General features: G+C 37.7%; 1 protein-coding gene across 1 annotated transcript in view; it reads left to right on the forward strand.

Annotated features, from left to right (window-relative positions):
- Positions 1-14,975, forward strand: part of Cpne8 (copine VIII) — a 191,003-nt gene that overhangs the window by 171,542 nt on the left and 4,486 nt on the right. Inside the window, exons 20-22 of the mRNA XM_005407109.2 lie at positions 1,002-1,104; positions 2,752-2,809; positions 7,284-7,357. Coding sequence (XP_005407166.2) covers positions 1,002-1,104; positions 2,752-2,809; positions 7,284-7,357 — 235 coding nt within the window. The remainder of the gene's footprint in view (positions 1-1,001; positions 1,105-2,751; positions 2,810-7,283; positions 7,358-14,975) is intronic.

Here is a 14,975-nt window from a genome sequence, read left to right on the forward strand (position 1 = left end):
TCTAGAGAAAACAAATGGAGCTATACATGAGTGATCAATTAAATAATCATTGACTGTTCTCAATGGTGTTGTTGAAAACACATAGTAACAAACATACATCCATTTATGAAATAGCATAGGAACAATACAGACATTACAGAGTTATGGACAGATTGGTAGGAAATTATCAATGGCTGCTCTAATACATGTTGGTATCTTCAAAGTGGTTTCTCAGGAAAACAAAGATATGCAAGAAAGATCTATATAAATATAGGTATGCAAGTAGTTACAGCCTAAGGGTTGTGAAAAATAGTGGATTACCTCCTCACTTGTGACTCCTTTCACTGAGGTGTGACGGCTGGAAGGAAGGCCAGGATTGAAAAGAAGGACTGAGAGACTAGCACCAGTGTCCAGCAATAGGCTGTAAAACTGAACCATTTTAATTGGTACATTTCAGTGACAGGAAATATATTCATTTTGTTGAGTGTCCATCAGCTCTATGTGGTTTCAAAGCAAAACTCATTTTTTATTATTGCTACAATTTACACAACACTGGTACATATTGAGTAGCATACATGCAATTTACTAATCCATAGAAAAATGCAAAGGTGTGCTGTCATCTCAGTTTTCAAGGTCATAAAGTTCAGACAGCTTAAGTAATTTGTTGCAGGTCATACACACAGTGTGTTGCTTAATTGGTAGAAGTCTGTTGCCAAAACCAAGGCTCATCCCTTCATTCTAAACAAACTTTCATCTTGGGTAAACTTTCTGATTAGTGTACAAACTTCTAGGTCAGCCCCATATTCCTGCGTGCTGGCAGGCACTGACACTGCCATCTTGCTAGTGTGTTATTTCAGAAAAACGTACACTCAACAGTTTGCTTAATGTCGGCTTCTAAGATACTGAAATATTTTAAGATCAAAAAGGCTTGTTGACTCTTCCCAGTTGTTACGGAGCACCATTGTGCAGAGAGGAACTGCTTGATTTTCTGTAGTATTCCTCACCTTTCCCTTGTGTTTCAGATATGCCTCTTCTGTGAAGGATGGCTCCCAGTACTTTGTGCTCCTGATTGTGACGGACGGTGTTATCTCAGATATGGCTCAGACGAAGGAGTCCATAGTTAATGTGAGTAGCGGCATGGTTTTAGGTGATTTAACAGTGAAATAAAATGCCCGTACCTTTGTAGCAGATGGTGTTTTCCACCTTACCCAGATTGCTACATTCATCTGTCCCACGGATCCATGAAGACCAAGCTAGAGCATGAACAGTTGAATCAGAGCACAATTCTTGTGTGTCTTTGTGTGTGTGTGTGTGTGTGTGTGTCTGTGATGGAGAGAGAGAGAGCATTTATTTGCATGAGTGTATTGATTTTGACTAATAGATCACTTCAATGCAAGCAATCTTATATACAGTCTTCTGACCTGGACAGGTTATTCCTTAACATCTGTCAGTAACACGAGAATGGTGCTAGCTAATTCCTATTTCTATAGTACTGAATAGGAACTGGGCTTGATTTATATACATACTTTACTGTTCATTATAACTCCTACTCACACATTTGGTTTGTATGATTTAATTATCTTCTTTAAAAATTATCCTAAAAATCTATATTTACTAAATGTCACTCTATTAAAATTATGTCTACTTTTAATAGCCATTTCTCTACCTAGGCTAGCAGTGTTTGGTGCAAAGTTGACATTTAAAAAGGAGTTGTGTGCATAAATCACTTATCAAGCCTCACTATTTTTAGTAGCAGAGAGACATATAATTAGCTGTGCTTCAAGAAAAATAGTTATATATGGGCAAGAAACAGATCTCTTATGGTTGTTTTGAAAGAGAAACCAAACGTAAAAAGGAGAGGATACAAAGGCATTCAAGTGTTTTTATATGTTTGGTTTTTTTTTTTTTTTTTTGGTTTTTCTCTGGTACCGGGAACCAAACTCACGACCTTGCGCTTGCCAGGCAGGCGCTTTTGCCTCTGAGCTAAATCCCCAGCCCCTGTTTGGTTATTTTTAACTAGATACATTTGGGTTGAGTTTGTCTTGATTGCCTTTATGTTCTGGTCATCCCACTCTTCAGTGGGATGAGTTCACACTGAAATATGGATTAATAATTTAGACACAGTGCACTAAGAAACAGTTATTCTTAGTTCATCAACCTTCGCAGCCCAAGATGTGGCTGCTACAGTGTGCCAGCTATTTGTTCCTGGGGCTTCCGTCCTTCCCATGTAATTATTTAAAGCAATAATATAATTCAGGGGATACGTATAATGAAAAAAATGCATTAAAACATCAAATATTTAGTCCCCCTCACAAGTTCATGGATATTTAATACATAAATTAATAATACTAAAAATAAGTTTCTGTACAGATCATTTGTTTATATTATTTGTGGAGAAATGGCTTTTTCTAACCATTTCTAACTCCGCACAAGGTAGAATGCGGTCCTCTGTTTCATGGGCCTCAGACTGTTTTCTCCCAATAGCATTGATGTTGTTGAAGGGAAGGAACACTGAAAAAAAAGAAAAAACAGAGACACTCAGCGTCAGCCAAGGAAGGCGTTGCCTGATGGTAGCCAATGAAATCATGATTTCATTCCTCAGGAGTACATTAGCATATGCACACAATTCGGAAAGGCTGAGAGTGAACTGAAACACACTGTGCTGTTAATCTTGAATATGCTAAGAAACTATCAAACTGCCTTAAACCTCAACGTATTTTCTCCTTAATAACTCAGTTTCCTAATCGATACTGAATTGTGTTCTTTTTGAAGGCCTCAAAACTTCCAATGTCAATAATTATAGTAGGTGTTGGGCCTGCAGAATTTGATGGTGAGTAATAAAATTTCAGTTGTATTCCTTGGGAGTTTATTTCATCTGCTGTGTAACACTCCTAGCTTTGTATTACTGTTTCCCGTGTAGAGGAATGTGATTGTTTTACTTGTATATTATGTCCTTGTAGAGACAGATATAGGTAGCTCATGAAGGTATCTATTAAGGTAAGCAAAATAAAAGGTTCTGTCATCTGGCGAGGTCACTGTCTCCCTAGTTTATAGATTAATTTGTAGCTTGGCATTTCGTAGAGACATGTAGTTTATACCTCAGAATAAGATGCAAGACTGACAGGGTGATAAATCGAGTTTCAGCTCCCCAGGCAAAACACACTCTGGGTTCACTAACGCCTTTAAGGATGAGCACTAAATTCATAAATCATTAAGTTGTGAAAAGAAATGTTAACCTCACCATAATATGGTAATTTCATCGGTTTCCAGACCCAGGCTAATGGATGGACATTAGCTTTATAAATGAGGAAGTTCTGCCATGTGAAAGAACAAAATGAAATGACTAATGAAACTGACCAGCTGAAATTTAATGAGCCCTTGTTTATAATGAGGCTAAATTGGTTCACTGAGTAGTTTTCTGTTCGCTCAGGCCTTGTTTAAATGCAAAAACGTGACAGGTGCTTGTGTAACTCCTGGTTTAGGTAAACTTCTTTAAGGATAATGAGTTTCTGGTCATCTGAGGTGAATTCTTTTTATATAACTTCGTGCTGAACAGAGGTTCCCTGATCGTGGACCGTCCACTTGCTTCAGGTTTTGCTTGCTTACGTGCTTGTTCATTTGTTTGTTTATTGACAGTGGCTGTTTATTTCACTTGGAACTCTGAAAATGAGAGTAGTTGTAGAGTGGTTGGAGCCACTTTTGGTAAATTACTCATTAATTTAGCTACTTAAGTGGCTAGATATAGTATGATTATCATTGGGGTGATTCCTGCCTCCCCTTGCTCAAGGAAAACTTGGCCCTGTCAGTCTCAGGTCAACCCCTGCAAGAAAGGCTCTCGGGCTAGCCCTGGAGGCCCGTAGATTTCTACGCTTGTCTGGCCATCCTTTTCACATTATACTCTTCTGCTTTCTACAGAAAGTCATTTAGCCCTGACTACTGCTTCTGCTGATATTTGCTGCATCTTTGAGTGTTTGTATCTGCTTATATGACACTTCAGAAGTGAATTTGAAACATTTCTTGGAGTCAGAACGGCTAAGCTACATCTTCATTTTTAACGCTTTGTGCACTTGGTCATCTGCATTAATCAGTACTCGGCAAACGTTCTGATTGCTAAGCTCAAGTAACTCGTACTTTCCTCTTTGGCTGCTGTTGTCTCTTACCTGCAAAGGATTCACCACTGTTGGATTTATCTCAAAAGGGCCTCAGAGATGGCAAACCTCCTTCACTTCTTGTTCTTCAAAAGCTTCCACACATGACTTCTATGCACAAAGCCCTGACTTTCCTGGTGTGTATTTCTGGTTATACATGTCTGTACAGCCCAGCAAGCATAGCTGTTTGAGTACTGTGCTCATCAGATTTCCTTAGGGTTTGATATTTAACAATTCATTATTTCCTTATCTGAGATCTTGAACTAACTGAAAACAATATGCAGGAGTCACTCAAAGCAGTGTATCAGCTTTAATACTAGAAATGAATTTAAGAATCTTTTTAACCTGTGGACAACCGACTTTGTGTCATCACTTCCAAAGGGTCCAGTGTCCGCTCCCTTACTTCTGGGCCTCCTGTGACAGGGGAGAGCATGGTTTACCTTGGCTCTTTCAGCTGCAGGTGAAGAGCAGTGAATATTGTAGACAAAGAGGGAATTGCTTTCGGCGAAGTTTCTCCCTGAAATTAGAGTCATGCCTTCCTGTGGGAACACGGGAGCAGGGAAGTGAGGTCCTGCCCTACCTAGTTTCTGCTTTCACCATGACAGAAGTTTTACCCGGATGGAAACACTTCCGGGTCCAACACTTAAAAAAAGGCATCCTGCTAGGAAACAATAGCTGCTCCTCTAATTTTTCTTTCTCTCCTCTCAAAGCACACATCTCTTCTCCCATAGCTGAGGAGAGTAATGGGAAAAATACTCATGTTTAATACAGAAAGCCTCAGACTTACAATTTCCTGCTGTCGTGACACAGATCCTCTTGGAGCACCACCAGATCTGCTATAGCATGTTCCTACGGCTCTTACGTAAACTGACGTTGGTAAAGACTGAAACTTCACGTGCAGATTGTATCAGCTCACCACATAAATCCACTCCTACACGTTTTTAACCAGAAAGACATTGTATTGTGTGGGCAAGAAATGCACTATTTTGCAGTCCATGCTTTGAATAAATTACTAAATTAGTACTCATATTTATTTCTGTAGTCTCATAAGAACATTTTTAAATGCTCTGCATAATTTCCAAAGTGATTTTCAGCTCTCTATAAAGCACCTTCATTACAAAGAAAAATTGTCCAAGCGGGACTTTGTTTTTGTCCATAAAGGGCAGTCAAAGATTCAGTTAAAGCAGGATCTGCTCCCTGCTTTGATTCAAGTTAGATGAAGGGCTAGGTAGAAGGGATTCTAATGTAATAGTATCTCCCATGGCTGGAAAGATGTTTGTCTGCCTGTCAGACACCTCTCCAGGGAGAGGCACTGGGGGAAACTATGGCTGCAGAGTGGAGGAACCCCTTCACCACCTACCCACCATCTCTCTTGAAAGTGCAGCCTCCAGTTCATCCTCACTATAGCCTCTTAATCCAAAGGCATGCTGAAAGATGGAAAATCTTTCATAGGCTCTCATCCTTCTACAGGAGTACCTGAATTACTGTCATTGTCTTCATTAATGGGCATGAAACATGCTCAAAAACCAGTAAAGATTGTAGAGGGTTCTGGAAGTTGAGACTTAGATCGTCATCTGGTTCTTGCTTCCCATTTAGAGGAAGTACAGGGTCACTGATGTGGGTTATTAATGTATTAGAGGATAAAAGGAAAAGTGTCTGTGTGTGTTGACATTTTGCAATCAGTGTACAGTTATGTCTCAGAGTAGTAAGAAAACTGTTGAAACAAACCTAGGTGAAAACAAATTAATTAGTGAAAATATTTGAGTACTCTATTTACATGTCTATAAAATAGAGGAGAAAAAATAGGTCTTTTGTATTTTGAGTAAGTTGATTACTGTCTTGGTTACTTTTCTCTCGTTGCTGGAACAAAATACTTTATGCCCAAAATTAAGGAAGGAAAGGTTTATTTTGCTTACAGTTTGTGGAGGTTTCAGTCCATACTTGGCAGGTTACAAGGCAGAGTGGCACATGGCAGAGGGCTACAGCTCATGGTGGCAGAACACAGCAAAGCAACAAGCACTCAAGGGAGGAATGGCGGCAAGCAGCCTCTCCCTCTCCCTGACATATGCAAACTATAGGGCGGGTGCAGCTCTCACATCCATAATCAGTCAAACTCTAAAAGCCTGCCCCATGACTGCATGAGGCTTTGGGGGGGACACCCAGACACAAACCATAACAATTACCTTACTGATTATAGTGCATACATTTTGCAAAATTATGGCACATTATATATCTTTGAATGGTGGCCCTCTAGCAGTCATTAGCTCAACCTTTGTGAACATGTAGAAAGATGAAATTTTAAAAAATGTTTATTAACCCAAATGTATAATCTAAATCCTAAAGAAAATAATGCAGAAGGTAGGATTGTATTCTGGCTAAGTGATATTTTATTTTTTTATGTGAAGAGGCAAACATACAGGCTGCCTAGAGTCTGGTAAATGTCATGTGTATACAAAATGAATTATCAGTAATAGAATTATACTTTCAGCACAAATTAGCATCTCTCATGTAATTAATTATTTAGATAATTCTCACTGAAAACTTAATAAACAATGGAAAATGTTCCTAATTGAAACAAAACACTACATGAAACAAGCTATCCCTTTGTATCACAGTGCTACTAAGTATCAGCTGATCTGTGCAACATTGAAATGGTTTCTTAACTATGTAAAAATCATACTTTATTCCATCAATACAGGACTGAAAATGCCGCTTTGTTTTGTAATTTATTCATAAAGTAAAATTAGGTCAAATTGTTGTAGTTTCTCAGTGAGAATGAAGTCTAACATTATTAAAAGTTCTGTGATTACTGCCAACTTTAAGTTAGAAAGAAAAATTAAAATCAGTCCTACAGGGATAGAACCTGTACCCTGGAAAGATGAACCCAAGACTGTCCCACAATGCACTGGCTCTGCCTTTCAAAAGTGATTTGGCGTTTTGGCTTGCTTTTGTCTATGAAATGTTCACTCAGTCAGTTGCTGTGGGAGAAGTGAATGACAAACTGATATCAAAAGGCTTTCTGTAACCACACAGGACGTAGGCTATGTGTAGATACCTAGATCTAGATAGATACATCTACATCGATACATAGTTTTGCCCACAGTTTTAGTATTTGACTAAAATGTGATGAACTGATGATCATATTTTGCTTTGTAGCAATGGTCGAATTAGATGGAGATGATGTCAGGGTCTCCTCCAGAGGAAAATATGCCGAAAGGGATATTGTGCAGGTAAGAAACTAAACAAAAATGGTCTGTTTGGTGCACTGTAAAGAGCCCTGTCTGTTTTGATTTCTAAAAAGCAACTTATATTGAAGGTAAAGAGTTTTAGTTCCGTAATTGCTATTAGCTCACTCTAGGAAAATTTTATGCCTAATTGTTTGGTCAGTTTTTCATGCCTGGATCTTATAATATGAGCAACTACTTTGAAGATGACAATATGCAGTGTACTAACCATTGTTACTCTCCTACTAACTTGTTTTGAAATTTTATATCATTTTTATTGTTTTTCTTTTCTTTAAAATAGAAAAGAGTCTTTCTTTTCTGTCTTTCTTTCTTTCTTTCTTTTCTGTCTTTCTTTCTTCCTTTTTTTTTTGAGACAGGATCTCGCTATGTAGTCCAGGCTGGCCCTGAGCTCACTTTGTAGCCCAGGCTGGCCTCGAACTCACAACAATCTTCCTGCCTCAGCCTCCCAGTACTGGGATTACACACATGCGCCACCATCCTGCAGAGTCTTAGTGTCTGTTTAACTTACTTATTTCTCTTAAGATGTACATTGGGCCTAGAAGAGTTTCAGAGCCTAGAAGAGCAATTACTTTTCCCTTTAGTTCTGGCTCACAATATGTAAAGTGCAATTACTAAAAAAAGGTGTCTTTTTCTACATTCGTATTATTAGGAAATAATTAAGATCTTTAATAATGCTAGAAACCTGGAAACATTACAAACTTTTAAATGAGGCAATATACATTTATTCTTTGGTCCCCAAGAAAAACTAAGTCTGTATTTTAAAAATAAAATTTTATTTTTATGAAAAATGTTTGCCGTACACCCGTGAGGGAGTTGGTATGTGGACCTAACATTGGAATTCTTACATCCCCTTCCCTTCCTCTTCTCCACCCCTGCATTTCATGGCCCCATTACCAACTGCATAGGATTTCTCTCCCCATCTCCTAGTATCTGTTATTTTGCTATATATTTACTTCGAGTTTCTTGTATGAAAGACATTTAAACTTGTGTATCTGATTTGTTTCACTTAGCATAATGGTCTGTAGGTGTATCTGTTTTCTTACAGATGACCCAAATTTATCTTTTCTTATAGCAGAGTAGTTCTCTGTTATTTATAAATGTCACATTTTGTCTTATCAGTTTATTTGGTGATGGACATAGAGGCAGCGTTCAAGATGTAGCTACCATGAGTTGTGCTTTTATAAACATGAGTGTGCATATCACTGTAATATGATCTATTTAACTCTTTTGTGGGAGATACCTAGCAGAGGAATAGATAGTTCACATGGAATTTCTAGTTTTAGTGCTCTGAGCAATATCTACACTGATTTTCATAGTCATTCTTCTGGTTTACATCCCCATCAGCAACGTGGAATGGTTCCTTTTCCCCCACAGCCTCACCAGCATTTGTTATTACTCCATTTCTTGATAGTAGCCATTCTTTCCAGAGTAGCTTGGAATCTATGTTGTTTGAATTTACATTTCTTTAGTGACCAGAGATACTCAACATTTTCCATGTATTTACGGGCCATTTGTACTTCTAAGAAGTGTCTGTTCATTTCAGTTGCCCATTTTTTATTGGGTCTTTTATTTGGAGGGGTTCTTTATGTAGTCTAAATATTAGTCCTCTGTCCAACATGTAGCTGACAGAATTTTTTTCCCCATTCTATAAGTTGTCTCTTCACTCTCTGGGTTGTTTTCTTTGCAGATTTTTAATTTGATATCCCATGTGTTGATTCTCAATGTTGTTTCTTGTGCATTTGGAGTTAAGGCTATACACACACACACACACACACACACACATGTATATATATAGAAAGAGAGAGAGAGATTTATTTATCCATAGTAAATTAACTTAGTATAAAATGCACCAGAAAGATTGTAGCCGTTGTCTTATTTTCCTCATAGATTATGGTTAGAAAAGTAGAACAAGAGATTTTAAGACATACATATATATATATATATATATATAATTGTAAATTACGCATTTCATATAAATTTTACATATGGAAAATATTAGAAGCAAGAGAAATATTTCGCTGCAGACTGTTACTGGTAAGTGAATAGAAAGATAAATTAAAAAATACAGATAATTTATATTTATAATTTGAATAACTGACAGCAAAGTAGTTGCTTGCATCAGCATGTCCCCGTCTTTGGGGTGGAGGAGGGAAGCACACAGGTTGTGAGCCCCACCTTTTCAGACAGGAAACTGAGATGTCTTAGTGTCACTGACGCATGTGTTAGAAACATTTCAGAAGCACAAACAGTGGATTTCAGTATTGTCTCCTGATCTATACATTCGCCCGTAACACAGCCACGGAGAGAACACTATTTGCAGTCCTACAGAATTTGGTTTAAGTCTTCACTTGGGATAACTTGTACAAGCTCTCTTAATTTGAGTGTTGTGCAGGATAAATAGCAGTGTTGCGAAAATTAATCTAACCTATCCACAATACATTCCTGAAATAGAATTGTGTAAAATACAGCAAAAATGATTACTTTAAGGGAGCAAATATAAATTAATCTATTATGATGATCATATAAGGAGTAGTGTTCATTAAGGTAGATTATTCTTCATCGGTCAGCAAAATTAAATTTTATAAAAACTATTAAACTTTGCACCCCAATAGATTTGGCAGAATAAAAAACACATACACACAATAAATGATTAGGCTAAAAGATGAGAAAGGGAGGGAGGTGATGTCCTGGAGTTTTTTCTCATAATGAGTCACATAATTATTCACCTGAGCCTCATCATCATAATTTTAAGGCCAAGTAATTACACTTTATTTAGTAGCTCTCCATGTTGTCTGGCTCACGGGTTCCCCCCCAAATCAGATTACAATGGGAAGAATGAATTTGAAGCCCTTTAAAATGCGTTGCATTGCTGTTGTGCTGGGTGGGGAAGCCTCATATCTCATAGTTTCATCTAAAAGATGCTGAAGAGAAACTTAATAGTGCTTTCTCCCTTAGGAAGTAGCCAAGATCACTCACATCAATAAAGTTTTGTTGACAAGGACCAATATATTGTGTCGGTGAAAACTGAGGCTCGTGCCTGTTTGCATTTATAAAAATTTACAGCGTCCTTGGTTATGCAGTTAGTCTCGATGGCTGTGCTGCACTGGACAGAATATTGAGATAGGATCCAGATCATCTATGAAAATGTAATTGTGTCACTCTGAACTGGAACAGTCAGTAAATCTGTTCGCTTTTATTTCATTACCTGTAGATTCCAAGTTCTTTCTCTATTCCCCCATGAGGTTGTGAGTTTCATGTAAACACAGGTGTATAGTCATGTCAAATAGATATATATTTGCATAATTATGTGCATTTCTATTTATTTAGTCAGCAGCACTGGGCGTTGTACCCAGGGCCTTCACGCTGAGCTATATCTGCAGCCCTTTTGTTTGTTTTTTCTCTTTTTGAGACAAGGTCTGGCTACGCAGGCTGGCCTTGAGCTCACTTTGTAGCCCAGGCTGGTCTCGAACTCCCAATAATCCTCCTGCCTCAGCCTCCCGAGTGCTGGGATGACAGGCCAGGCGTGCACCACCGTGCCCAACTTGTTTGTTTGTTTGTGACAGAATCTCATCAAGCCTCTACAATGCCCAGGCTACCCTTGAACTTGCAGTCCTCCTGTCTCGGCCTCCCAGAGTGCTGAGATTACAGACCTGTGCCACCTTGATCCTTGACAGCTTTCCTCTTCTTGAAAGTCAGAATCCATGAAACCAATTAACAGGCTAAGAGCTATAGCATTACATAACTTTGATTACTATATCGTGTAAAACTAAAACTGAAGTTTAAAGTTTTCTTGTCCATAATCCATAGCTAAAGACAAACAGAACCTGGATTTAATCCTAGTATGTCTGATTATATAAAGTTTAAGATTCTCTACAACCCGACCTTAGTTTTCCTCTTTAGCTATTATGCACATAAGCACAATGCACTTTAGGCAAATTAACTGTCTTTCACCCCCAACTTCCAAGACTTTTGCTTTTACTTTGTACTGTCGTTTAACCTGGGCTTTTTCTCCTGAAAATCCTATGAAGCCTCCTCCAAAGTGTCCACACACCATCCTTGAACTAATTCTCCTTTCTTTCACTTTGTTCCAATATAATTTTTATTTTTCTAAAAATATGGATTACTTTTTTCCTCACAGTCATTTATACATAAAGAAATTGTGGTTCAAGATGGAAAATTATTTAGGTCATAAGTTGGTAGCTCCAAATTACCAAGAGTTCTGATTGCCAGTCCTATAATATATATATTATTGGGATCATTTCCCAGTTTCACATGACTGTAGGATCTAATATACCAAGGTCACATCAGTTGGCGTTCAAATAATGACTCGTGTTTGTGGGGTACAAATAATGACCCACAATCTAGTAGGAGGGTCTTTTGTATCACTGTTTGAAACTCTATCTTGTCCTATGACTTTGTAGCAAGTTATATGTGATAAAGTCTTACTTCTTCAAGATCTCATACAGCTGTAGTATAAACAGTAAGCAGGATGAGTTCCCATGGTGGTTACTCTAAAACTAAAGTGACTTAGTATCTTACGTCAATCCATGTGAAGGCATTTCACTTGCGTGTTTGTTTGTGCTGTGGACTAGTCATTGTGTATAACGCCATGCCCATTTTTCCTGGCTACATGCAGTTCCTGGCCAACCTATCATTTCCTTAAAATTATATTTAAATCATATTTTCCATTAAAAGGAGAATAATAACCTTGAAGCCTTAGACTGAAAAATCTCTAATGGAGCGCTACACAGTAGGAGCAATCAAACAAAATTGAGCAGGGCAGCAACTAAAAGCCCATTTGTCCAAAGTGACTCAAACTGGTTTTTGCAAATAGGCAAAGCCAGCCATTAGGGCAGCGTGTGAAACATTCTCCTTACACTGCGTGGATGGTGAAAGAAAGTGTGGAGTATCAAGGATATTATATTTTCTACACAGGAGAGTGTGTTTATTTGTATTCATTGTATGAATGTGTTAAATTCGTGAAAAGGGAAAATGGATTTATTCATCTAAGTTGAGCCTGCATTTTTAGAGTCCGAGTTCTTTCATGGTCAGTGTACGTTCACGGATGTGTGGGAATGGTTTTTCAGGGTCCTCGGCTGCCAGACTCAGAAATAAGAGATCGAGTGAGAAAATGAACCCTGGTCTGACACGTTGAGTGGGAAACCGTAGTGGTAGAAGGATATGAGCAATCTTTCAAGAAAACCTGAGTGCATATGTGGAAAGCTGTCAAATTTGACACTAATAAGATGCAAAGCAAGTGAAGGGCCATTTGTCAGTTTCATTTCTCCCAGAGTAGTTCAGGACATGACCGGAGACATTAATGTCCCTTTGCAAAAGATTTAGCTGCTTTAGGTTTACAGAGTAGAAAGTTGTGAACATCTTCTCAAGCTCCCAATATCCATGTAGGAGGAAGTATGTTCTTCTTGCTAACTGTGTCTTGATAGGACAGTGACTCTGTAATTGGGATTCAAATGGCACCTTAGACTCTACGCCTGCATCCTACAAACCTAAGTAAAATATGACATAGACTCCCACCTGAGGTTGAAAACTAGGATTTCTTTATTAATTTTTTACAAGCAGGTTTTTAAGATGGTTGGAACTATGTGTGTTCAGAGAACATGATTGTATGTCTTTAATTTTGACATTCTAGAGCAGTGGTGGAGAACCTATAGCAAGCATTCTGCAGTGAGCTCTTTGTTTTTTTTGTTTTTGTTTTTTTTTGGTTTTTCTCCGGTACCAGGAACCGAACTCACGACCTTGCGCTTGCCAGGCAGGCGCTTTTGCCGCTGAGCTAAATCCCCAGCCCCTTGCAGTGAGCTCTTTGTATCAGTGAAAGCCCTAAAAGGTTTGCTATCACTGTTGTAGAGTATTTTAAAAATCAATTTTAGTTAACTTTAATTTTAAAAAATTTCTACGCTATTATACACTTTCTAGAAAGGTAAAAAATCAGTTTTTTAAACAACAGAAGTTTACAAATGATTGCTTTTGATTAGCTGCTGTTGTGCTAAAATTTAAGAGGTCTAAAATATCCCTCGTATTTAATAGTTTCTCTGATTGTAAGTTGAAAACTCTTTAGAGAGCAGTTTCCTATTTATTTTGATCATCTAAATGAATAGTAATAGTTATGAGGATAGTGCGTGCCGCTATCACACATGGTACTTGAGCTTAACACCGGTGCATGCCTTAAATATCAGTTTAATCCAACAACCTAATGAGGTAGATGCTATTATCACTATCTTCATTTTTAAAAGAGAGGAAACAGAGGAAAAGATTGGAAAATAACTTACCCAAATCATGCAGGTCATGAGTAGTAGAACCAGACTTTAAACATAAATCTAATTCCAGAGTTTGTGAGAAAAGGGGAAAAAAAAAGTTGCGTGTAACATTCATGGCGTGATAGAAAGAAAAGGAATGAAATAAACCCTAGTAAAGAACACACCTGAGTATGACCTCGCCTTTCCTAACGAAGCACCAGCTATGACCGAGATACACTTGCTTCCTAAAATGAACATACCAGCAATACATTTTCAAAGAACTAAACCGTTTTATAAAAAATAATTTCAGAGTTGACTACATGTATACCAACTGTACCAATGTTATTAAACGTTCGTTTTTGAATGTTGTGCCTTCTAAAATGTAAGTAAAAGAGTGTAAACTATAACTACCACTGTAATTACCTTTTTCTGATTAACCTTTAGCTATGGCTCCTGTTTTCTCACTTTGTAATTTTGGTTTCGGAGAGAAAATAAACCTTGGCTGTTTTCTTTTATGCCTCTATGATTTTTGCTAGGATGTCAAGTCTTAACCGTAGTTAGGTAGTATAACTTCACCAGAGTTCACGTCTGCCTTATTCTCTTCTCAGCTAAAGACTGTATTCACTGCTAGTTTTTCCCTCCCCTGACTTAGTGACCTTCAGAAGTAAGAGAAAGATGTTTCACTTTTCTATCACATGCTTTTAAAAACCTCCCCGAGTTTTCTACGTCATAATAAGACAGGTAGAACTATGTGACATGGGTATGCTTCTGCCTATAAAATGTCTTTTTCTAAAAAAAAGGGTAATTTTCTATTCTTTTAAAAGAGAATGCTTTTAGTGCATCAGAAACATTACATCCGCTATTTGGTTTCCTAAAATTTTAACTTGGTTTATACGAAGCAATTTGATCATTTTATGTTTCCTAATAGCAGTTGCTTTGTAAAAGCACATTTTGAGTAACATTTTAGTCAAAAGCAAGCATTTCAAAATAAATGTAAAGCAGTTATATTACAATATAAGATAAGAATGTTCTTGCTCTTTCTTTGGACAAAAAGAATGATTTAGTTCAAACTTTCAAACACTGAACTCAGAAATTTCCCAACATCCTAAAATGTCTTCAATGTGTCTGTTCTCTGGAGATCAAAAATTGTTTTGCTCCCAAACTATCACAGCATTAATAATTCCAGTCACTTCAAGTTGCTTCAAGAATCATCGTGTTCCCAGGCAAGTTGAGCTAATGCCCTTAAACAGCACAGTGTTTATCAAACACCTTTTTTTTCTGTCTTTTTGAGACAGAGTTTCACTACGCAGTTCAAGCTGGCCTTGAACTCACTTTGTAGCAGAGGCTGG

Source organism: Chinchilla lanigera, unplaced genomic scaffold (assembly GCF_000276665.1).
Source record: "Chinchilla lanigera isolate Chin_1 unplaced genomic scaffold, ChiLan1.0 scaffold00104, whole genome shotgun sequence".
NCBI lineage: Eukaryota > Metazoa > Chordata > Mammalia > Rodentia > Chinchillidae > Chinchilla > Chinchilla lanigera.